The 27,163-nt window shown below is 41.0% G+C and overlaps 1 protein-coding gene across 2 annotated transcripts in view; it reads left to right on the forward strand.

Moving 5' to 3' along the window:
• BRD10 (bromodomain containing 10) overlaps positions 1-27,163 on the forward strand; it is a 90,030-nt gene that overhangs the window by 29,527 nt on the left and 33,340 nt on the right. The window contains exon 2 of one of the 2 annotated variants that reach the window (XM_020810378.3): positions 4,194-4,394. The exons of the other annotated variant lie outside the window; for it this stretch is intronic. Coding sequence (XP_020666037.3) covers positions 4,194-4,394 — 201 coding nt within the window. The remainder of the gene's footprint in view (positions 1-4,193; positions 4,395-27,163) is intronic. 2 annotated transcript variants of the gene reach the window in all.

Raw genomic sequence — 27,163 nt, forward strand, 5'->3', positions numbered from 1 at the left:
AAGACATAGGAAGCTCTGTTGTGATTCTGGAGTCTCTAAGTACCTGGGGGAGCTTTCCTGGAGTGTTCATCTTTGTGACTAGATAACTCGGGGGTCCATGATCCAATGTTCACCAAACATTCAGGAGTTGTAGAAACGCGTCTGAGGAAGCCCCCTTGCAAATGTGGTGTCTGTAGGTGGTTTGGGGCCTGTGTTATAGCCATTTCAAGTGCAGACAAATCAACGGATCAATTCATTAATTTGTCAAAGAATATTCATATATTCATATTAATTGATCTATTAACCTTGACGAATAACGGATTAAAATGAATTGCCTTTAAAAAAAAAATTCACTCCATCTCTAGTCCATATCACTTCAGGAATGTGTTTATTGCTCAGAGTTCTTTGATTTCAACATTTGCACTTTGTTCTAGCTGTTGCAGCAGTGACTTAATTATATCACTAAATAACATTTGCTTAGTAATATCCTCTCTGCCCTGAAGAAAAGGGACTCCTGGGATTTTGTCTTTTACCATATGTACTTCCACAAGCTGCAAAGCTTTCTGAATACTGTTAGCACTTGTACTTTGAGCAAGAATTATGCTGCAGTTCTTACAGAAGGTACTGCATCCTAATACCATGTAAAAATCAGATAATTATGCAGATTCATTTTGTTGCTGTTGTTCTTCAAGTCTTGGATTCCCACTGACCGCAAGCCAGGTGGATTCTTAAAGGTTTTTCATTACTGAATGAAGAGTCACAGAAGGATCCCTCTGCACCATTGCAAAAGAAACTCATTTTCCTTATCTAATTCATCACTTGAATAAACTTGAATGTGGCTGCTTTTTATTACTACTAGTAGTCTTTTTCCAGCTACAGTAAATATTCAACTTTCTCCATAGTCCTTCAAATGCTTCTGAAACTTTGTGAATTTCATATTCTTCAGTGTGGCAAATTCTCTACCTCTTTCTTTGTAGAATTCCGTCAGCTTCTCTATAAATTGATTCATATCTGGATCCACCATATTATCCCTGATTTATCTCACCTTCATTATTGTCAGATTTGATTTTATCTCTCTTACTTAAGAAGTCCATAAATTTGGTAGAACATTTATTTAATATAGCCATCTACTTTTAAATTCACCATTGTACAAAACATACTAAACTCTTTTGAAATGATCAGTCCCCACCCACACTCCAGCCATGCAGTTAGTTCTGTAATTTCATGTTAGGGTTTCTGTATGAGTCGCTAATTTCATATTTTTAAGTCTTGTCTGCTATAACATTATAGGTGTCTGATACCAGAATAGTATTTGTACCAGAGTTAAAAAAAACAATCAGCTGTCTAGTAAATATGAAGCAGACTTGATAGACCTAGAGATGGGCACAAACCACTGGTTTGGTAGTTCATACTGATTCGAATGATGACCAAACCAGTGTTCCACATTTTGGGGCCATGTCCCTCCAGCAGGTGCCTACTCAAAAACAATGCCAAGAGGAGGTGGGGCAGGGAAGCCAGGGCATTGTTTCCAATTGGTCAGGGCACCAAACTGTGGAACATTTACTTGGTCATTGTCCAAACTGTCAGTTTGTGCCCATCTCTAGGCACTCCAGGAGAAAAACTGCTAATTGAATTGTCTTATGTACAGATATAGAGCTGATTCTCTGCATGTGATTCCTTATGTAATGAAAATGTCCCTTTAGAGAAAATAAATCCTAAATCAAAGCAATCTTCAAAACAGTTCCAAGACTGAGCCTACACTTTGGTAGGTTAACAACTCCATTTCATCACAAATGGAGTAGTCTGGAAAAGGTTGACTGAACCAAACACAACATCACTCTGCTTATTTCTGTTTATAGCAGAAATTATTGCTTTGCATTGGCCTTTGGTGACATTAAATTGGAAAAAAATTATCCAAAATCTAGAATTAGTTTTTCAACTTAGACATGATTTGCTCACATTAGCATCTTCATCATCATTCTTCAGTGTCTCTTCTTTTCATATTGGTTCTTGAATTTCTTGGGATTCAATGGCAATGCAGCTTGATGTAGAGAATTTCTTCTTAGTGTCTGCCTCCACCTTCAGATCTAAACTTGATATTCAGATCAAGCACTGCAGGAAACCCAGAATGACAATAATTTATTGAAATATATAAATTATCTAATCATGGTTATAATTATTATTCCAGAATTGCACATAGGAAGTTTTACAAGTCAGCTGAAAAGTGAACACTTATTTGCCAGTACCTACTGAAAGAGGAAATCTCCCTTCCCACATGTTTTTTCTCATACTCTCTGCACAGTTGAACATAAGATGCCTGATATTTTTAAACACTTGCCAAAATATTTGAACCAAGCCACTTAAGTCAGTCAGTTCAAGTTTATTGTATTAGCTAAAAGCCATCACAATTCTTTAAAATACAGATATAGTCAAATAAAATCATGATAGAATCAAGGACATATAAAATAATAAGAGAACCTTCATATCTGAGAATCTTCCACACTTAAGTGCATCTTATGGGTCTTAACGTCAATTTGCATGTTTTCTTGATATTTTAAAAAAACATTTGGCTGGCAAGAAGTTGTCCCTGAACTGAATGGAAATTCTGAAAACTTCTTGGAACATATTTTAGCCTTTCTCTGTTGAGCACAGTTAAAGTCCCATGACAAATGAAAGTATGCGTTTAACACTATAGAAAACGAAAATTTGTTCACAATTTGGAAAATGGATTTCTTATTCAGCTACATAAAAAACAAGCATTCTTCTCCTCCAGTAGTTAGTTGTTCTTCCGAATAGCAGTGCTCATAGAAGGATCTTGGAAGTACAAATAATAGAAGTGTAAATAGTCATTGTAAAGGTCTATGGCCAGAAACAATAAAGTTTATATGTATGGCTATTAAATTCAGTAGTGGCTAGAATCCTATTGATGTTTATGTAAGGTTTGTGTAAGTTGCTGTAACTGATTGATGGAATACATGAAATAGACTCCAATGAGAGTGTTTAGAATTGTGGCTTCATTTCTTTCTGTACTGGTTATCCTGAAAGTATGATACATGCACACCAGTCTTGTTAAAAGGAAAGCATTACAATTAAAAATAAATTTGAGTGCAGAATGAGATTACTTGACTTATACAAAGTATGGAAAATGTAATAAATAAAATAACTAGAGTAATCAGCAATATCTTCATTTTGTATATCCTATCTTTCATATAACATTCTTTGAAGAATGTTGTTTTCTGTAAAGGTATTTTGGTATGTTTTAAAACTACATCTACATATTTATATTATATCTTTATATTATTTTCAGAAAATGTTTGGCAGTGTCTTTAAGACTTTTATTTTATTTTTAATTTTCAAATTTTCTCAATATTACTTGAGTAATGGTGTTCGAAAAAAGAGAATTGTGTCAGTGGTTGCACCAAATAATGTTGAATGATGATGAAACAACCTTTTGTTTTAATTGCCTTAAACTGTTGAGATTATATATAGTTAGGTCAGAAGATAAATATTTGTTTCATGTTACTTTAGTACTGCAAAAGTATAGCAGGAAAAAAATAAGCCATTTTCAATACTTTCCTTTTTTTTACTATATAACAATTTTAAATTGCAACATGCTTTATAGGGTGACATTACAAAGACTAATGTAGCCTTTGCTCAAATGAAACACTTCAATGATATAGTCAGAGGTACTAGCAGTTAAATACAGTATACAGATAGAGATATGCTTACAGATACAGCACTATGCATGTTCATTTGGAAGTCCTACTGAGTTCAGTGAAGTGAACATGCATAGATGAGACTATAGTTCCAAAGTTTGCTTTAGAGCATTTGGTAATTACTGTTAAAATTTGACAAATGTGGTCAAGTGGTATTGCATTGAGTTTGCAACATTTTTGTGCATCAGAGTATTTTGTATATTTTTTGAGGTGTATATTTTATTCATGTTCAGAAGACATAAATGGAAACTGGCTTTAGATATGTAAATTACCTCTTCAGAAGACAATTGTTCTATTGTAAAGAAAGAATCTTATTTGAAATATCAAATATGGCATAACCCCCAGACTTTATTTAGTTGAGAAACATATTGTGCTATGAAGAAAACATGCAGCAGTACCACTTGAAGACTAGCCTTGTAAGTTTCTGAAAAGTGTAGTTACTAGATTACTGCTGGTCAGGAAAATATTCTCGTGCATTGATTTGATTTTTCTTTCAAGGCATTTGAGAGAGAAGACAGCAATAGCAGTAACATCTAAAGGGTTCTATGGGCTGGAAGATGAGAAGGGGACAGCTTGTACTTCAACAAGGCGTCGCTCTACACCACGCAGTTTAGCAGGCTTGACCACAGGCGTGTTTGAATCCGTAATGGTTCAGGTTCTGAGACAGGAAGAGCAACTGAGAGCAAAAGAAGAAAAGAGGTAAAAGGCAAAAGTGGACTGTTTTAGCTATTCTTTTTCTCCCTCCATCGACCCCCCCCCAAACTTTTCTCAGCTGGGACATCAAATATGTCATTTGCCATCATTTCAGGTTGAACAGTTTTCAGCTTAGATGTTCTATGTAGTTAAACACACTTTTAGGTAGTCTAGTATTTATGCAGTTGCACAAAATAAGCAGCTGTTACCAAATTTATTTTTCAGTGGAAAATGTTTAAAGCAATGAAAGAACTGATGTGTATTAAGACTAATGCTTGTGTATACCATGCTCATCTAACGTAAAAAGGTCTAATGGGTAAGTTCTATGTGTGTGCATTAATATTTTATATTATATTTCACTGTCCCAGTTGCATATAGTTTTGTAACATACCTGTCTTGTTTTATTAACTGAAATCACAGTTGTACTACAAAGCATTTCATACTGGCTGTGAAAGTGTTTTACTCCTTAGTTTCATTTGAACTTGAACATTGTTAGTCCAAGTATCAGCACATAGCTAAAATCTTTTTTCCTCCTCTTAATGTGGTGAGTGTCTATCCTATTACATTTAAGATACTACTGATATACATGAGAAAACACAACAGTGGTAGTTAGATGGGAAAGAAAAGGTGAAGCCTAAAGTAGAGGGGAAACTACTGACTGACTTGTTTTGGCAGTGGAAAGTCTCCATCATAATGAAATCTGGAAGCAAAAGAAAAGTGTATCTTTGGGCTATACAGAGAAGTAGTTGTTTCTTCTGTGGTGGACTGGTCTATGCTTTTAGTTTATTTAAAAAACATAAATATACTGTATTTATAGTCAAACTGTTTGTGCACTGAACCAGATGGGTGCTTATTGTGTCTTCAAACCAGATTATTTTTTATTCTCCTTGGCTGGAATTGTACCTGTGTAGCAGGGCAGATTTTATTAAATCGTGTTTTTCTCTATAAAGAAAGATTCATTCTTGCTAATATAATCTTAATATTTACAACTAGATGGTTCTTCAATGTGTCCTCTATGAATCCACACCAGTGGGTTAAGACAGTGCCTGCGCTGGCCTCTTGGAACTTTCTAGAGCTATAAGAAAAGTAACAAAGTTTGAGTTGCTCTGTATTGCGCATGCTCCGCCCGCCAAACCCCAGTTCAATTTTTTCTGCCTGCAAAGTTGGAACCTCTCGGTTAGAGCTGCTTTAAAAACTTATTTCTTGATCGTACATTTGACCTGGAATTGGCTTTTCCACTTCCCTACATCTGTTGCCCTGACTATGGACCGTTTTGACTTCTCTTCTGCCTCTGGCGATTGTCCAAGTACTCTAATTGCTTATAATTGCTGCCTATTTACCACCCGCTGAGGCGCCACACGCCTACTGGACTTGTTCTATTATCATCTCAACTGCTTGTTTCCAGCCTCTCTTGGCTTATGTCACCTAAAAGAAGTCCATTTAGCCGCTGTTCGTCCTGCTCTAGGAAACTTCCCTTCTCAGACGGACATTCTCTGTGTGTTTTCTGTTTGGGAGAGACTCATTTAACTACCCACTGCAAACACTGCAAAGAATTTACAAAGGCTACCCTCAAGGCTCACCAACAACGTCTGAAATATTTTCTGTGGAATCAAACCCTATCTGCCTCACAACCATCGGACATGGAGTCTGCCCAGTCTACATCCTCGGTCCATTGTGAAGTCAGAGTGGTTTCTCCACCTCCTCTTCAGCCTACCAAGGAGAAACCTAAGGAAAAACCTAAGAAAAAGCCGACAACTAAGAAAGCACTTACCAGTTCGTCTGCTCCATTGACGTCCTCTGCTCCATCGACATCCCAGGAGCTGAAACAGAAGAAGACTGCGGTTAAATCTAAAACTAAGTCCAAGGAACTCACCTTGGTTGTACCTCTGGTCTCAACGTCTCTTCCTTCACCCATACTGGAAGACTCTTCTCGGGACCGAGATTCGACGTTGGAAATGGGTGCCTCTTTACCACCTTGACAGGAACCTCCTGTCGACATTGAGAGGTCGCCAACTGCTAGCCAGCTAGCACAAGCCATTGCTGGCATAGCTAGTGCCCCTACTAGCCCTGTTTTAACCGGGCGGGCGTCTCGATCCCCATCTTCGGCATCGGGATCTATTGCCTCCAAGTCTCCACCTCCACATCGAGGGAGACCGGAGAAACCTTTGGATGTTCCCTCCCTCGACGTCCTCCAACGGATAAAGACGAGGGACCTCCATCAAAGAAACCACGACGCCTTCATAGGCACAGACACGGCGATGACTCCGGCGTCAAGAAACGCAGAAGACATGCGTGTCGAGAGGACACTTCCTTCTCTGATTCAGATTATAACGCTGAAAGAAGGAGATCGTGCTGTCGGCGTCAAAGAAGAGATTACTCTTCTGAATCATCTTTGACGTCAAGAGACTGCAGAAGAAGGAGAAAGAGGGCGTGCTATGCCTCTTCTTCGTCCTCACCTTCTGTCTCGCCACCAAGAAAACATCGATACCGAAAGTCTCTCGGTGTTGATATCCATAAACCATCGACGTTGACAGGACAGAAATCATCCACACCGACGGGACAAAAGATCACTGGTCAATCAAAGGAGCTTCAGCCTTCTGAACCTACAATACCTCAGAGACCTCCTGTCGAGACAGACAGAGGACAGCATCCTAACGTCTTCCCTGTCTCTGATGATGAACACCAGGTCTCTGGAGACTCCTCTGAACAGGAAGAGGAATTGACATCTGAGGCTTCCCTAGAGACACCGCTACCAGGGGAACCTTTAGGATCCGATGCTGCAGACATCCACCCCTCTTCACCGTCTGAGGATTTTTCCTCCTACACCCAGATGGTTTCCCATATGGCAAGCACTCTAAAGTTGGAGACCGAAAAATCACCCTCATGCGAAGATGATTTGATCTTCGGTGACATTAATAAGGAGAGGTCTCATCCTGTCAGTCTCTCCTATGTGCGTGAGTTACTGGACCTTATCATGGAATATTGGGAACATCCTGCAAATTCCACTACCATGTCCAGGAGAACTGAGAACCTCTACCGCATTCATGGGGCCAAGACATCCTTCCTGCTGAAGCATCCCGCCCCAAACTCACTGGTAGTGGAGTCCAGTGCTTCAAAAATTCCTACCAAGGGTCATGCTACACCTTCCAATAACAGACAGGCACAACAGTGTTTCTTCTGCCTGGGGGAATTCCACCGCGCCCAATCATGCACCGCATGCAGGAGCCTCTCTAAACAGGCTATCAAGCTCTGGCTCCAACAGCTTCGTTCTTTTCTTTACAAAAAGACTTACTATGGAAGCGACTGTCTTCCCCACATCGATTTCTCACACAGAGACGCCTAAATCCTTTTCCAACCCGATCGAGCAACCCTTACTTACCTCAGCTCCTTTACCGGCTAAGCCCAAGGACTCGGTCAAACCATCTAAGCCAGTTGCTACCAAGGCTCCGTCGTGGTCTGTTGTTCCTGCTAAAAAGAAAAGATATAAGGAAAAGACTAAGAAACCAAAGAAAACATCCATAGCTGCCCCTTTACCTCTCCCTGCAGCTCCCATACTACTGGAGTATTCTTCAAGAGAGGGCGTCGGGCTTTCAGACACGGAGGAACAGGCTATTTCTCCAGCCCAAACATCTCTAGATATCGTGAGCATGTCGCCAAGCTTGGGCTGTTTTGGGGCTATCGAACCTTCCAGCCCAGCCATTGCCCCTCTTAGCCCTTGATCTTCAGGGCGGGCAGAAACAGAGACTCAGTCAGAACTGGAGTTCGCCTCATGCTCTCCTAAGAAACATATGGACAAACGCAAGCATGCCTCTCCTTTTCAACCTCAACTTATCGAGGATCGGTATCATCCGCAGGGCCCACCACCATGTGGTCACCCTTTCTTTGCTCCGTACCAACCTTATCCATATCATGGATATGGATATCAAGGCGACTACAGTGGATCAGCTTGCCCACAACCATCCTAGTACTCTTCCATGGCTCCACCATTGGAAGTTCATCAAAGGCACCAAGGGGACCTGCCTACACCCCTGGCCCCTCCGTCTCGGAAGAGGCCTACATCCACGGCACATTCTGTGCCTCCAGAGTGCGCCAAACATAGCAGGAGCCACCCTACGGTACAGACTACCACATTGTACTCCGGTCCCGAGGGACACGATATGGAACCTTTCTCTCAGTCTACCAAGTCTGATGCTGACCCTATACCGAGAGACCTGCTACCACACCGTTCTCCTCTTGCTTCTGAGTCATTCCATGACAATGACTCCTCAGCCTCCACTGACTCCGATTGCTGATGAAGGCACCATGGGAACTTCCTCCCAAGTACTTATGGGGGATTTTACATCCTATGCTCAGCTCATTATATGAATGGCGAACACTCTCCACCTTGATGCACAGATACCGCAACAAGAAAAGGACTTGATCTTCCACAATATGAAACAGGACAAGTCCTCCCCTCCTAGTCTGGGCCTTATACCAGCACTTTTCGATCTGGTCAAGACTTCTTGGGATAATTATCCTTTGACTCTCCAAGTCCTTCGCAAAATTGAGCATCACTACAAGACTCATGGATCAGACTCCAACTTCCTCACTAAACATCCTATGCCTAACTCCATTGTTGTGGAAGCCACCCAATACAAGTCCTATAGTAGATCCACCATAACACCAGTTAATAAAGAGGGAAGGAAGACTAATTCCCTCGGTAAAAAACTCTATTTATTGGCTGCCTTACTGATAAAAAATTCAAATTATCAAGCGGCGATGGGCGCGTACCAGAAGCACTTGTGGGTCAAGAATTCTCCCCATACTGCAATCTCTTCCCGATCCTTCAAAAACTGAGGTGCTCAATACCTATAAGGAGGCTTACACCCTCACCAGACAGCAAAGAGTAGCAGCAAAGCATACCACTGACACCGCTTCCAAGTCCATGCTGACGGCAATAGCCCTCAGACAACATGCCTGGCTCAGGGTTGCTAACATCTTGGATGATACCAAAGTCAAAATCAAAGACCTCCATTTTGATGCTACAGGTCTCTTCAACTCTAAAACTGACAACAGTATGGAAAATATCCATAAAATGAGAAAGACTGCTAAGTCGTACATACCATACCAACCGTATAGGTACCAAAAATCAGCATACAAAAAAGCCCCATACCAGTCTTCTTCTCAGTACCAGCCCTTTCGGTACAGTAAGCAGCAACAGCATGATCGAACCTATCAACCATCACAGCCGAACCCTTCACTCACCAAGCAACAATATCAAGGGCCAAAACAGTCCTTTCGCAAGCCTCTCCATAGGGGTAAGCAGTACTCCTAATTACTTTCATAATTCAACTAGATTGTTACCATTCCTTCCGGAATGGCGCAGAATTAATACAGACAAGTGGGTTCTCTCCATCATTGAGAAAGGCTATCTAATAGAATTCTTGCAAATCCCTTCGCCAAATTCCATCATGGCTACCCCTCTTCTCTGCACAGTTACATCAGGAGATACTGTCCCTGCTCTCTAAAGGGGCAATAGTCAGAGTTCCACCTGCTGACTCGCATGGGGGTTTCTTCTCTTGATATTTTGCGGTCCCTAAAAAAGATGGCTGTATCAGACCCATCATGGACCTGAGAGACTTAATCAATATATATCGTACAAGAAGTTCCGTATGTTAACGCTTGATTCCATTCTCCCTCTCTTATCACAGGGGAATTGGTTTGTCACCATCAATTTAAAAGACGCCTATTTCTACGTCTCCATTCATCCGTCTCATCGAAAATTCCTTTGGTTCCGATTTCATCACACCACCTACCAATTCGCTGCCCTCCCCTTTGGGCTCTCCACAGCCCCCAGGACATTCACCAAATGCATGGTGCCAGTGGTGGCCTATCTACATACCAAGGGAATAAAGATTTTCCCTTACATCAACAATTGGCTGGTGGTCGCAAAATCTTACCAGGACGCCATTGCAGCCACCAATACCACCCTTGATACTTTAGACAGGCTTGGCTTACAAATCAATTGACAAAAGTCGCATCTGATACCATCTCAGATTGCCGATTATATAGGAGCGAGACTCAACTCCACCTGAGCAAGAGCATTTCTTCCCATCCAAAGTATTGTAAAAATACAGTTGGCGATGAGACAACTTCGGTTTCTTACAGCCGCAACAGCATTGGACATCCAACGCTTACTGGGTCTGATAGCATCCATGATGTCGGTGGTCATCCATGCCAGACTCAAACTCAGGCCCCTCCAGTCCTGGTTCCTCTGACAATTAAGCCCCTTTACAGACTCCCCTATGAAAAGGCTATGGATCACAACATGTGTACTGGACAGTCTCCTCTGGTGGACAGTTGCCCACAATCTATCCATGGGCAGACCTTTCCAATCTCCTTACCTGTCTGTACAGGTCATGATGGATGCCAGCCCCTTGGGTTGGGAAGCTCACTGCCAAGGACTGCAAATTCATGGTCTGTGGACAAAAACACAAAGAACGTTCCACATAAATCAGCTAGAAATGCTAGCCATCATCAAGGCCTTTTGAGCATTCCTTCCATGTATCGAAAGAAGGGCATGCAACTTGTCACAGACAATACCACCGCTATGCATTATATAAACAGACAAGGGAGAACTCGATCCTTACCCCTCCTTCAGCTAACCATACAATTCTGGGAGTGGTGCCGTGCCCACTGTATCTTCCCACAAGTGATCCATATTTCATCCTACAGTCAAAAAGTTTCTAAAGGGTTTGCAGAACATCAGGCTGCCCTCACAACAACCTGTGCTGCAGTGGTTGCTTCAACTGGTACTTGAAGCACTTACCAAACCACCATTCGAATCAATGGCAACTTGTAATGAAAAATTACTTTCTCTTAAGACTGCCTTTCTTGTGGCCATAACCTCCGCTAGACACACCAGCAAACTCTCATCGTTGAGATCAGACCCTCCATACTTACAGGTCCATCCTGACAAAGTCACTTTGTATCTCGACGTGTCTTTCCTTCCCAGAGTGGTGTCGGATTTCCATCTCAACCATCCTATTGTATTACCGACATCATTTCCCTCACCGTCCACACAACTTGAGCGTAATCTCCATACCTTGGATGTTAGGAGAGCTCTTGCCTTCTATCTTGACAGAACACTTTCGAAGTTCTCCATGTCTTTTTCTTTGCTATCATGGACCCAATAAGGGTAATCCTGCCTCTCCACAAACCATATCAAGGTGGATAGTACAAGCGATACAGCTGACATATCAGCTTGCGGGCCAGCCGATACCGGAATGCTTGAAGGCTCACTCTACTCGAGCAGTCTCTACTTCGACTGCTCTACACAGAGGCGTTCAGATACAAGATATCTGCAAAGCACTATTGCCTCGATGTCAGGGCCAAGAATGATGCTGCATTTGGAAGGGTTTCTTGTCATCTCTGCTATTGTGACAGCTCTTCATCCAGTGAGTACTGCTTGCTAATCACCCATTTGTGTGCGTTCACAAAGACCACTACGAAGAAAATTAGGTTACCTACCTGTAACCATGGTTCTTCTAGTGGTCCTCTGTGAATTCACACATCCCTCCCTTCCTCCCCGCTGTCTGTCACAATACCATTATTAGATACTGTATCTATTCCATACGGTAATGGCGGACTAGGGAACTGAAAGGAAGGTTGAGGAGGCAGAGCCTATACCCTTGGGGGGGGAAACTAAATTGTTTCTTTTTTCTAAGCTCTAGAATCTTCCGAACGTCCTGCACAGGCGCAAGATAAACCCATTTGTGTGAATTCACAGAGGACCACTAGAAGAACCATGGTTACAGGCAGGTAACCTAACTTTCTCGAACAGTTCCCCCTTAGCTCTTCAGTTCATTATAGTTGCCATTACAGATGGATGATTGCTGGATACTCATGTCATGGTTAACTCCTCTTCCACAGAGGTTTGACCCTGGTATTGGATATTGACAATATTTGCAAGAAAATGACAGTGCTTGTCATGTTCATTTTTGAATGCTTGTAATTTAATTCTGTTAGTGTGTAATTCTGTTTTTAAATGCTCACTCATTTCCTTCCAAATTTTGACAGCACCAGCGATAAAACAGCTCTTTCTTGGTACTTTGCTTAAAGCTTCAGAAATGGGTTTCAGGTTGCTCAGCATATGTTGAAAATTTCTCTTAAGTAAAATGTTGAGGATTTTGGCCATGGCAGTGACATCTATTTTCTCTTGACTTTGTTCACAAATTGTCATCAGTATATCAGTTCTTGATATACTGCTCAAAACAGTCCACTACAGAGTGTCATCTAACTTGTTGGAGCATTAGGTTGGTTCTACCCATTTTCAGAATTACTGTTGCAAACTGATGGTTGAAGTACAGTGGTGCCTCGCACAATGAGTGCCTCACACAACGATGAATTCACACAACGATGCCTTTTTCTGTTAAATTTGGTGCCTCACACAGCGATGTTTCCTATGGGGGATTTTCACACAACGATCTCCCTTTTCGCTCCTGTAAAAGTGTCTTACAATGTTTGGACGCTGTTTTAAATGATTGCAATGGTTAGTCCACCTCCTGAAACCTATGCAGACTGATTTTGGTGTTGTTCTGACACTTCATTAATTTATGATGATTTTTTTGAATTTTCTCCATTGGAAACCATTGGATGGTCTGTCTAATGGTTTCCAATGGAAAAAACAAAAAATCATCATAAATTAACGAAGTGTCAGAACAACACCAAAATCAGTTTGCATAGGTTTCAGGAGGTGGACTAACCATTGCAATCATTTAAAACAGCTTCCAAACATTGTAAGACACTTTTACAGGAGCGAAAAGGGAGATCGGGAAGAACTTTAAAAGGCAAACGGAGATCAAAGAGCCCTTTCCCGATCTCCCTTTTCGCTCCTGTAAAAGTGTCTTACAATGTTTGGAAGCTGTTTTAAATGATTGCAATGGTTAGTCCACCTCCTGAAACCTATGCAAACTGATTTTGGTGTTGTTCTGACACTTCGTTAATTTATGATGATTTTTTGTTTTTTCCATTGGAAACCATTAGACAGACCATCCAATGGTTTCCAATGGAGAAAATTCAAAAAATCATCATAAATTAGCGAAGTGTCAGAACAACACCAAAATCAGTTTGCATAGGTTTCAGGAGGTGGACTAACCATTGCAATCATTTAAAACCTGTTCCAAACATTGTAAGACACTTTTACAGGAGCGAAAAAGGACTTCGCAAAGGCATTGAAATGTATTGAGTTGGCTTCAATACATTCCAATATAGGAAACATTGTTTCACTCAACGATGTTTCCTATGGGTATTTTCACTGAACGATGGCAATCCGTTCCAATTGGAACGGATTAACCGGTTTTCAATGCATTCCTATGAGAAATGGTGTTTCACAGAACGATGTTTCACACAACGTTGATTTTTTTGGAACCAATTAACATCATTGTGTGAGGCACCACTGTACGTATTTAGTAGTGTCAACAACATTAGTCTTTATTTCTGGAACACTGAAGTCTTTGTCTAGGAAGAGCACTGCCACCTGTCAAGATTTTAGGGCTGAATTCCAGGCTAAATAAAGCTGGGGAGAGGGAAAACCCAGTGGCACCTTTTAACACCAACCCCAAAGATATTTTCTCCTTTAACTTTGTCTGTAGAAACACTGCCACCATCCTCTGTTATTCACAGTAATGGAGCTCTATACATGCCCCAAAGGTACAACACTTAGGTAGTCTGGGCCAAGAGCAGTGAGAAACTTTGGACTTAGATTTGAACCAAAAGTAGCTCTGCATTCCACACTGCAAGTGGACAGTTTAAAAGGAGTTAATTTATTTAAACCAAACAGGAAAGACATTGTCTAAGAAGCCAATCAGTAAAAATTACACAGGCTGCTTCCCCATCTCTTAGGCAAAGCACAAGCTTGGTAAAAAGCAGTCTACAAATGCATCTATCCAAACATTGAGTTTCCTATCTGCCTCTTCTTGGCTATAAGCCTACTTACATAAAGTACGGATTCACCATCTCCTGAGGCTACATTTCTCCCTGGCCTTGTGGACTACAGAAGATGACCAACTACCCCTGCAGTCTTTGGCTGCAGTACTTAAGCCTTTTCATCCCTTTGTGGATTTCTAGGATTTCCTGGCCAAATGCCACTTCAGAAGGGGCTGTTGCTCTGGGTAGTTAACTGAGCTGCCTCTACAGGTAGAGCTGGGTAGAACTGCATGCATATCACTGGCTAACACACAGCAAATGCTATCCTAACTTCCTTGCCCCAAATGTGGTTTTTCACAAGTCTCTCTTCAAAGAGCACTTTGAAATTCATATTCACTTTCTGGCAGAAAGCTTCTCAGAAAAGTTTAAATTTGATGATTTTATTTATTTATTTATTTAAAATATTTTTATCCCTTCTTTCTCCTTGAAAAGGACCCAAGGCAGTTTACAACAATGAAAGACAATGTTTACATTTGAAAACAATGAGTATACAACAGTGGTTAACATAATTAAAGACAATATTTAAAACTACAAACAATAAAGACGCATCTTACATCATTAATATTGCTTATTAATTAAGGCAAAGATTAATAAATATACTTTTTAAAATTCACTCTGAGAACTTTGTAACTTTATTATGCCTCTGGCAACCTTATCCATGGATATCTCTACACAACCATATGGTATTATATTTGTATTTATTTTCTGCTCTTCTAAATTTCTTCTCATCTTGGACACATTTGCAGCATTGTCTGTGACCAAACTACATACTAGACATTTCAGTTTTTGTTCACATTATGTTATCATAGCTTTTGCTGTCACTTCTTGTAAGTATTCTGCTGTGTGTGTGTTTCCTGATATATGAATTGTTTCTGTAAGGAACATACCCTTCTTCTTTTATCATACAAGCACATAAAACAGGATCCTTGTGGATGTTACTATACCCATCAAAGTCTGACAATTTTACCATCTATATTGTTGCACGTTTGTTCCATTTCTCTGTCATGTGCTTCATCAAGCAGTTTCCCTGCAGCATCTCTTTGCTGGGTGGACTGTGTCCTGCTCTCAGTGACTGAACCATTTTCATTAAGTATGGGTTTTCAATCAGACAGAAATAAGAGTTTGTTGCATAAACAAACTAAGCATACTTTCAGCAATTCCTTTTTTTAATGTTTTGGTTTTATCAGCAACCCATCTATGCTAGTTCCTGAATGGTTGTTTTTTTCCCTTTGTTTTGGGTGATGTACTGTGGATGTATGTGAATAAAACACTATCCTGGACAGATAACTCTGAAACTATAGAACAGAATGATCTTGAAGGTGCATAGTTTCCAGAATATTTTATGTTGATAATGGATTCCCCTAAACAAAAAAAAAGAGTGCTGTTATTTTATTATTTATACCATTTGTGCTCATTATTACTTATTGTATTCACTGCTGCTCTTGTTGTTTAGTTGTTAAGTTGTGTCCGACTCTTTGTGACCCCATGGACCAGAGCACGCCAGGCCCTCCTGTCTTCCACTACCTCCCAGAGTTTGGTCAAATTCATGTTGGTAGTTTCGATGACACTGTCCAGCCATCTCATCCTCTGTCGTCCCCTTCTCCTCTTGCCTTCGCTCTTTTCCAACATCAGGGTCTTTTCCAGGGAGATTTCTCTTCTCATGAGATGGCCAAAGTACTGGAGCCTCAGTTTCAGGATGTGTCCTTCCAGTGAGCACTCAGGGTTGATTTCCTTCCGAATGGATGGGTTTGATCTTCTTGCAGTCCAGGGAGTCTCCTCCAGCACCACAATTCAAAATTGTACAACTATTCAGTACTGCCCCAAAAAGGAAAATTTGCTTCTTCAACTCTTTATTTCTTAGTAACAAGAAGAAATAAAGATGACATTAACATATGGTAATAATAATGACAAACATAATTTTGTTCAAATATGACAGTTGCTCAAGGCAGTCTTTAAGAAATAAGATGAAATCTAAACATTTACCAACCTGAAGATTATGCTTGTTCAAACATGTTCTTTTTGGCCTCTTAATCACTTACATTTCTTTGCTGCAATGTTTGCATTTTGCACACATGCCTGCCTTACCCATAAGTAGAGGAACTTCATTTAAATATTCTTAAATTGGATCTCTTTTATAGCCTGCTGCCATTATAGGTTTTCTCCTCCAGAGACAGAATAACGTGATAAACCTCAGGCTGTACACAAAAAGATCCAAAGACCTGTGGAGTATTGTGCTCAAAAGATTTAACTTTCATATTAACTACTTGCCCCTCCCTCCTCACATTTAGCTTCTTATGCAGATCTATTCCACTCTCAACAATCTTCTTCTGCTTATTGAGAGAGAGAGAGATACAAAAAAATTGAACATTGTATATATATGGAGCCTTATGCTATATAATTAAAAACTAATCCTTACTTCATGATGAATAACCTTTGGGCTATAATGTATCTTAAATAAAAATCTATCTTTAGATAGATTTTTCCTCAAAAAGCATCAATTTTGAATAAAAGCAGTCCTATTTAAATAAGAAAATTTGATTTTCTAATCATTTATTTTTATCCACCCTGCTGTGTACAGAGAACTCATGTTGTACAAGCATAGGCACTTCATTGCCATGCCATGAAAGAATGTATCCATTGCAATTGTACTGAATTTTGGGGAATTGTGTTATTTCAACACCATGATACTATTCACTGAAGTTGAATATCGTATGTTGAAAGTGGCATAGTGGTAGAAAAACAATAATAGAGTGTTTCTGTGCACCAGTGTGCTCTTTACTTCAGTGATATATTGAAGAGCAACAAAGAATCTTAATATCTGCATTCACACAGAGCTAAATGATATTTTAACATTCTATAGATAAACCTAAATAAAGGCTTAGGCTCATGCACTCTGCTTTTTTCCTCATGTAGGCAAGAACAAGATTTTACCATGTTTCAGTTTCAATGATTCCTAGCTTGTGATTGTGTTGAGCCATGAATAATTTAGTGACTAAACAAACCAGTGTTAAACTGTGGACCATTTATCTGGCTTGTTTAACAGTTAGTGGTTCATGTATGAGAAGAAGGAAGCTCAATCCTGGTTATTTCTTCTCCACTGCATTAGAGATAAAGGAATGCATGAGTTAGAGGCTTTGCTTGGGTTTTCAGAGGCTTTTAAATGTTGCCTGAAATCATATTTTGGCATTAGTTAAAACCTAGGCTATATGATGAACAGTCAGATTTTCATTTGGATGCAGATTTTATAAAATAGTGCAGAGCTAGGGCCTTGATTACATAAGCAACCATGTGTGTTAAGCACTTGAAGTACTAAATTTCTGATACATATCTTGAAATGTAAAAGTAATATTTGACACATCAATATCTGAAATTAATAGTTTTCACTAAACGTTATTGTTATATACCAACTTTATTATACCGTGCCTTTTCATTCCTGTGCAATTAGTTAGCCTTATCAAAAAGCATTCAGTGCTCTGCCATGAAGCATGCATTTGTCTTGCATATTGATTGATACATATGTAACAAGTGATGATCTTGCAGTATCTTACAGCATTGTAAGATATGATTTAAACTTTGGTTGTTAAGGACAGTATCAAGGGTTATGTGTTAAGGATTCTAGTGTCAGATCTTTTCTATCTAGAAAATGTTCTTAGACTGGTATACTGTTGAGATTTTGATGAGCAGCAAGTCCGAGCAACATTAATAACAAGATTGTACCATTTGTGCAAGCGCTAAGGTTGCACGAATGAGGCCAAGTTTTCTTGGTGAAGATGACCACTTGCACAGGCAATGCCTCTTAGGTTAATTACACTAGCAGGATGTTTTGCTCAGCAGCAGCTCAACAGGACATTGGTCCCAGAGACTAAATACACTTCCAAGTCCTAACTAGAGTAGATCCATTGAATTATGAAATTTACACAAGTATTGACCTCATATTCAGCGAGGTCTGCATCAACTCCTGTTAGGATGAGAAATTGGTTTGGCTGGAGGTGATAGGAAATAGTCCCAAAACATCAGGAGGATCCCACCCAAGTTGTGGAAGACTGGATTAACCTAAAGATTACCATGCCTACATTTTATCTTGTAGACTTCTGTACAAGATATATGGAAAGCTCTCTTTTAGTGTCTCATTGTACACTTACCGGTAAAACAACAGCCTTGAGAAGATGCTTGGGACTGATTTTTTTTAATGTGATCATGCACATTGCTGTATGGTGATGTTGGTCTTGTAAATACAAATTTAGAATGTAAAGTTTGCTGAGATCCAAAGAGTTGGACATGAGCTTCTCTTCAGTGTTCTCCCCCTGCCCCTACTTTCTAGTCCTTGCCAAACTGCTGATGAAACCTGCAGGAGCCAGTTTTGGCACAACTCAAATTACTATGGTCAGAGAAGAAGGGCAGTCCAGACATGTATGTAGAAGTGATTATCCAAACATTTCACCTGTAATTTTTGCACTGTAAGAAATATGTAGGTCTTGTAAAAGGTTTGCAAACATACAGTGGTGCCTCGCTTAACGTTTGCTTCGTACAACGAAAAATTCACTTAACGATGGCTTTTTCAGAGTGATCTTGTGCTTCACTTAACGATTTTCCCTATGGGCGATTTTCGCTTAACGATTTTGGGACCATGCTTCACTTAACGATGACAGTTTTAGGTCCCCTTGTTTTGCTTAACGTTTTTTTTTACAGCCCCGTTTTTGCTATTTTTAAAATATTCTAAAATGTTTAAAAAATGTTTAAAATGCTTGGAATCGTTAGTGCACCTAATAAAACCTTCGTTAACTTAATTTGGCTTTGTTCTGAGTCTTTTTGAAATTTTTGTGAATTTTTTCCCCCATTGAAATAGGCTTCAATGCATTTCAATGGGTTTCGCTTAACGTTTTTTCCTATGGGGATTTTCGCTTAAGGATGGTAATCCGTTCCAATTGGAACGGATTATCCGGTTTTCAATGCATCTCTATGGGAAATGGTGTTTCGCTTAACAATGTTTTCACATAGCGATGTTTTTTTGGAACCAATTAAAATCGTTAAGCGAGGCACCACTGTATTAATTATATGTGATGTGACAATTGCCTGAGACAGAGACAATTACTTCAGTTTTGCAAATGTTTCTTTGTTTGGTAATCCAAAGATAATTCATACTCTACACAGGTGACCAATTCTAGAATCTTGTAGGACCATAATTAAGGCATTTTCATCTCCATTGAAAAGAAGTTAATAAATATCTCAATAAAGAAAAAACACATCTTATTGGAAAGTGAGTCTTTCAGATTTCTAGGTTTGAGTATTATTTGATCTGTGTAGAAATCTTACTACATGTTGGATAGAAAAATGAAGCTGTAGAAAAGATAAGATACTATGGGCTGTGTTTTATATTTTCTCACTTGATCATATGTAACAGCATACTTTTAGTTACTCCTCATAGGACAGAACATAGCAATGGCTATAATTTAAACAATAATTATGCCTACAATCTATTAACTCTATAATAGGAAAGGGCATAATACACATTTTCCAGGAAAAAAATAACATTGAAAACGTCACTATGCTTTTAATAAATTGGGACTGAATTTAGTCTTTTTTCTGGATTTAATAAATAAAACTAATGTGTTATAGTAATTATATGTGATATATTTGTGGTCTGGTTCGAATATAGCACTGAACCATAGTGTTGTGGAAATAAGCCTCCTTGAACATGAGACTTGAATATTCAGTTCTACCATATACTCTCTGTGCCACGTACTAGGGAAGTGATTGGACATGTAGTTTAAACTGCAGTCATTTAAAACTGTGGATTATTTATTAATTGAAAAAAATCTGCTGTAAAACTACGGTTTGATATTGATTTGTTTTATTATGCAGTACTATAGTTTAAACCAGAAAAACTATAGTTTGCTAGGAAAAGCTGTAAGTCATAGGCACAAAGGAAGACCCTTCTGTGGGGTTGATTGACTCAATAAAGGAATTACAACCATTAGCTTGCAAGATCTGAGGAAGGCTGTTAATGATAGCACTTTTGGAGATTATTAATTCATAGAGTTGATGTGAATCAGAAGTAACATGACAGAATGTAACAACAGTAGTTTAAACAAGCCATAGTTTTCCCAGTAACACAGTTTAGCTTATTCCTAGTGCTAAACTATAGAAGGGTGTGTGACAACCCCAGACCTACTGGAGTATGCCACACTATAATTATGCTGCCACCAACCATTCCCTATAAGGAGTCACACAGACCAGGAATGGATTTTAACAAATAAAAGAACAAGGTTTATTTAAATAACAAACAGGGTAAATAAAAAGATCAAGTAAATAAGATACTGTAACGTGGCAAAGTCCCAAACATACACATATAACAGTTTGGTTCACACAGAACCCTTTAAAGTAAAGCACAGACCCTGAACCTATCAGTTCTGGCTACCTATATAGAAACCTGAACCTATCAGGTATGTACAAGCTGACACACAGTTGTACTCAGTCTGACACACAGACTCCAACTCCAGCTTCTCCTAAACTTCTCCACACAAGCTCCAGATATTTATACAGTACAGCTCCTCCCCCTGATGTCCCGCCTTCCACTCCCCATAGGATGGAACTTTCCCTCCAAACCCATGACAGACAGGTACCATCAGTGCTGTATGTAACACCTCCCCTCTTTATAAGTTGTTTTGCAGGGGAAAAGCTAAAAGTGCTTTTCTCCAAAAAAAACAACCAGGATCAAAACACAAAACCAGTTATGCAATAACATACAATCCCATACTTACTCATACTTACACTCTAGGTTAAAACATATCAATTAGGCAATTAAACATTAACATTTACAATACATTAAGTCACCTTTATTAATACAAACCATGCCTGTTCAAAGAAAAAATCAGGTACATTTAACTTTTAGTCACCAAAATATACATAGTCCATGGTTTCTTTGCCGTCTTCATTCTTCGGGTCTTCTTGACAATGCGTCAGCAACACAGTTCATTGACCCTCTGACCACCTTCACTTCAAAGTCATAATCTTGCAGGTTTAAAGCCCACCTCATAAGTTTACTATTGTGGGTTTTCATTGTCTTTAACCACTGCAGTGGTGAGTGGTCAGTGCACAGAACAAAATGTCTTCCCCAGATGTAAGGTTTGGCCTTCTGAATCGCATATACTATGGCCAGGCACTCCTTTTCCACGGTTGCCAAATGTCTCTCACCTTTCTGGAGTTTCCTACTCAGGTAGGACACTGGATGCTGGTCACCATTTTCATCCTCCTGGCAAAGAACTGCTCCTACCCCGCTGTTAGACGCATCGGTGTAGATGATGAACTCCCGGTCGAAGTCTGGAGCACGCAGCACTGGATAATTGATGAGCGCCTCCTTCAACCTCCGGAACGCCTCCTCACAGTCGCTGGTCCACGGGATGCGGTCATCAGTCTTCTTCCGCGTCAGATCGGTCAGCGGAGTTGCAATCTCGCTAAACCTCGGGATGAACCTTCTGTAGTAGCCCACCAACCCAAGAAATGATTTGACCTTTTTCTTGGTGTTGGGTCTGGGCCAATCACGAACGGCTTCTATCTTGGCCTCTAGGGGTTTGATCACTCCTCCCCCTACCATGTGACCCAAGTATTTTATTTCTGGGCTACCCAGCTGACACTTGCTTGCCTTTACTGTTAGCCCTGCTGCACTCAACCTCTGCAGCACTATCTCCAGGTGTTTCAGGTGATCTTCCCAGGTATTGCTGAAGATCCCTATATCGTCAATGTAGGCCACAGTAAAGTCACTGAGCCCTGCTAAGGTCTGGTCCATCAGCCTTTGGAATGTGGCTGGTGCATTTCTGAGACCAAAACTCAGGACTCTAAACTCATAGAGACCAAAAGGGCTGCAAAATGCGGTCTTTTCTTGATCCCTGGGATCAATCCTTAATTGCCAGTATCCCTTTACTAGGTCCAATGATGAAATGAACCGACAACCCCCTATGGTTTCAATCAGGTTGTCTAGCCTGGGCATTGGGTAGGCATCAGGAGTGGTTATGCGGTTTAATTTCCGGTAATCTACACAAAACCTAATGCTCCCATCAGGCTTGTCCACCAGGACTATCGGAGAGGACCAAGGACTAGAAGAGGGGACGATTATGTTCTCCCTAAGCATCTCGTCCAGCTCCTTCCGCACCTTGTCCCTATAGGGTCCCGTCACTCGGTATGGGGATACTGCTTGTGGGGTTGCATCCCCTGTATGGATCCGATGCATCACTCCCTTCACTATCCCCGGCTTATTTGAAAACACCTTTTGATATTTGGTGAGCAGCACTTTTAGTTCTTGCTGCTGGTCTTGGGTGAGTGCAGGACTGATCTTTACCTCATCTGGGTTGTATTTTACTTCCCCTCTACCCTCCCAGAAGGGTAATTCAGCTTCCTCACTCTCAGCTGCTTTTATTGCAAATAAAACCCTCTGTTCCCCTCTGTAGTAGGGTTTCAGGGCATTCACATGTACCACCCTTCGTGTTTGGTGTTCCCCCTGCTCTATAAGGTAGTTCAGGGCCGACATCTTGGAAATGACCCTATATGGTCCTGCCCATTTGAGCTGCAGTTTGTTCTCTTTGGAGGGCCTAAGCCACAGCACTTCCTCCCCTGGGTTAAAGTGCCTCTCCCTGGCTTTCTGGTCATACCAAGTTTTCTGTCTGACCTTCTGAGCTTGCAGGTTTTCTGCTGCTAGCTCTAGGTTTCTCTTTAGGTCATTCATTAAAGAGTCTATATATGTCACAACGTCTTGTGGGTCATCCTGGGTGATCTGTTCCCAATTTTGTTTGATTAAATCTAGTGGACCTTTCACCCTTCTCCCAAACAAAAGTTCGAACGGACTGAACCCGGTACTGGCTTGTGGCACTGATCGATAAGCAAACAAAAGGGATTGCAGCTTCTGGTCCCAATTGTTTGGATTCTCTGCCAAGTAAGCCCTAATCATGCGCATCAGAGTCCCATTGAACTTCTCCGTTAACCCATTACTTTCAGGGTGATAGGCAGTGGTTTCCTTGTGCTTAATTCCACAGATTTGCCATAACCGTTTCATGAGCTTTGATGTAAACGATGTGCCCAAATCTGTGATTATTTCTGAGGCAAATCCCATCCTGGACATATACCCCACCAAGGCGTCTGCCACTGTGTTAGTTTCAATGTTAGTCAAGGGAATGGCTTCGGGGTACCTCGTGGCATGGTCCACAATGGTGAGAATGAACCGGTTCCCCCTCTTTGTGGCCTTGGGCAAAGGTCCCACAATATCCACTCCTATACATTTGAACGGGGTGTCAATCACAGGCAAAGGGCACAACTTCGCTTTGGTCCTGTCACGGTTATTCCCCTGCCTCTGACACACATCACATTGTTTACAGAACTCCTTGATCTGCTTCCCTATTTCAGGCCAGTAAAAATTTTGTGTGATTCTCTGCTGTGTTTTGTTCACCCCTAAGTGCGCAGCAAACATGTCAGAGTGCCCCCTTTGTAAGATCATGGGGCGATACTTTTCAGGTACCACTAGCTGACTTCTGATCCCATCTCCCCCTTTTGAGATATTCATCAGGGTCTCTCTATATAAAATTCCCTTTTCCTCATGAAATCTCGCTGTGGTTTCAGGTGTTAGCTGGGTGTCTGTCACCTGTTCAAAACACTTTTGGAGAGTGGCGTCTGCCTTTTGCTCTTGGCCAAATTTGCTGTCTGTGGTTAAGGTTTCCACCACAGCTTCGGAACTACCCTCATCTGCTTCCGTCTCGGGCTCTTCAGTACCCCCCTGAACTGTCCCCGTGGTAGCTTGTGAGCGTGTAATCACTAGCACCCGTTTCACATGTTCAGCCAGGTCATTTCCCACGAGCACGGCTGCTGGCAGAGTCGATGAAATCGCTAGCCGCCAAACTCCCCTCCAGCCTTGAAAGCTCACAGGTACCTCAGCTACTGGCAGTGAGATCACCTGCCCCTCAATCCCTGCCACCTTCAAGCTCTCATTCGGGATTATATACTCCCCAGGAATAATGTCTGGATGGCACAGGGTCACCTGGGAACAAGTATCCCTTAGCCCCCTATACTGATGGTCAAGTATTCCTACGTCCACCCCTGCGGTCTCAAACAATTGCGAATCTGTCCTCACTAGTAAGCAGCGCTTGACCTCTACAAGAGGACCATTTTCCCCAGCCTGATCAGCAGATGTAACTGTTCCAGATTGAGTAGCCATGGCAACAGGCTCCCTCAGTGGCAAGGAGCTTTGCTCTTTCTGGACACCGAACACAGCTTTTGGCTTGGTTCCACTCAAATCATGAGGCAAATTTCCCTTTAGCTGCTTCCATTTCTCACACTCTGAGATTAGATGGCCCTTTCCTTGACAGAAATAACATTTTCTGCTGTACTTGGAGTCTTTCTCCTCTGGTTTTGGTTTTCCCTCCAAAATCTGAGGTCTTGGTGGTTTCATGTCTGAGGGCTTCCCTTCACCATTATTGTTATTCCTATTTCTACTCATTATTTCCATCTTCTTCATCTCAAACACCATTTTGTCTACTTCCAACAGTCTCTGTTTCACTTCCCTTTCAAACGCCAGTTCCCTCACCCTCAGTTCACGCAGTTGGGCTCGGAGCATTTTTCTGAGTTCTGGGGTCAGTTCTCCCGTGTTCTCATCCTGCACTGAGCCAAATTCCTCCTCAGAACCCTGGTCTACCTGTGGGTCTCTTACTTCCCCCATTTCTGCCATTTGGCTTCGAGTCAAGGGCATAATCCCCCCCCAGAACAGGCTGCCTTCAAAAGTCAAGCCTCAAAATAAAGCGAAGACTTTTTCCCTTTTGCCTCAGGAACAGCCTTCTATAGATTGCTGCTGTTCCTTCAGCACTAACTTGCAACTGTTGCCAGGCAGAATCCACCCCCTCTGCTAGGCCTCTCAGCAAACAGGCTAGATCACTGTTACTTCACACAGCTTTGCCTCAGCCCTTTCCCGCCAAAACGGGTTGCCTCAGAGCTCCCTAATCTAGTCCCCAATCTGAGGTGGCACGTTCTTCCACTAGCATACCTCCCCGTGAGGTAAGCCTAGAAGATTACCTACGCGCTCTCAGATTTTCCCTGACTAGACCCCCCTTGCTCTGGGCACACTTGCCAAGGCTTTGCTGGACCACTGGACAACTGGACCAGTCGTATCCCACACGCTGGACACCAACCAATGTGACAACCCCAGACCTACTGGAGTATGCCACACTATAATTATGCTGCCACCAACCATTCCCTATAAGGAGTCACACAGACCAGGAATGGATTTTAACAAATAAAAGAACAAGGTTTATTTAAAAAACAAACAGGGTAAATAAAAAGATCAAGTAAATAAGATACTGTAACGTGGCAAAGTCCCAAACATACACATATAACAGTTTGGTTCACACAGAACCCTTTAAAGTAAAGCACAGACCCTGAACCTATCAGTTCTGGCTACCTATATAGAAACCTGAACCTATCAGGTATGTACAAGCTGACACACAGTTGTACTCAGTCTGACACACAGACTCCAACTCCAGCTTCTCCTAAACTTCTCCACACAAGCTCCAGATATTTATACAGTACAGCTCCTCCCCCTGATGTCCCGCCTTCCACTCCCCATAGGATGGAACTTTCCCTCCAAACCCATGACAGACAGGTACCATCAGTGCTGTATGTAACAGGGTGTGTATCTGAACTGGGCTGTTAATGAGTCAAAATCATAAATGCACATAGCATCTGCTATAGTAGGGACAGTTGATGTAAGAAATTTGAGCAGAAGATGGAAAGAAACACTTAAGCAATAAGTCATTATTGCCATTTTTTTAAAAAAATTGATAACAGCAGATCTTAAATTCAGCAGTGTGAAAGCATTTAAAGAAAAATTAATTTCAGTGCCAGGTACTTAAAATTTAAATGCTTGGGGGAAACTTCTGGGTGTCTGCCATGTAAGCAGGAGATTTCACCCTCCAGTGCCTCAGAATAATTTTGTTCAAATTGCACCCATGAGAAAGCTACAAGGACTAAGTAATAAAGATGAACTGTTAAAAATACCCCCATCCTGATAAGACCTAAAAAGTATGAAGATTTATGCTTGTTTATCTCACTGAGCGCTGTTTTTGGAAGAGAGCAGAGTGGCTGAAAGGGAGGGGTTGATTTATGGTTTTAGGTGAAGAAAGGCTGCAGCTGGCCTCCACCAGCGAATATGTTGCTCTGATTGTTGTGGAATCAGTGCTTGATTGAAGTTGATTTAAGCCTGGAAATTTATGTTCCTTATCTCCTACGTGCATTTGAGTTTTAGAAAGTGAAACTGACTTTTGGAAGGCTATGAATGAAGAGGTGAATTACACTATAATATTTGGCTGAATTGAATCTTGTTAGACTGTGTATGCCAAAGTTTTTAAGACTATCTGAGGGCTGTTTACTTTACCGGAGATCGCAGTTTGATAAGCTTCCAGGAAGTGAATCTTTGAATTCTGATGTGTGAGACTGTGCCACTGACAAAGAACTAGAGTTTATTTCTTTTATTGTGAAAGGAATTAAACTGTTTGCTTCCCCCTGATGGCTGGAATGAAGAATATGGCTGTATGCCTCAGCAGCAATTGAAAAGAAAGAAAAGGTGGGTTAGAAACGGATGTGTTCTTCACATGGGAATTTGAGCAGATTGGAGGGGACAAAGCCTTTTGAAGAGCAAATACTAAATAATTTTGAGAAGAACTGAAAAGATCAACAGGCATGTGGATGTGGGTGAACCAGTGGATATTGTCTGTCTGGACTTTCGGAAGGTGTTTGACGCGGTCCCTCACCAAAGGCTCCTGAGAAAACTCCACAGT

This window comes from Pogona vitticeps, chromosome 2 (genome assembly GCF_051106095.1).
Source record: "Pogona vitticeps strain Pit_001003342236 chromosome 2, PviZW2.1, whole genome shotgun sequence".
NCBI lineage: Eukaryota > Metazoa > Chordata > Lepidosauria > Squamata > Agamidae > Pogona > Pogona vitticeps.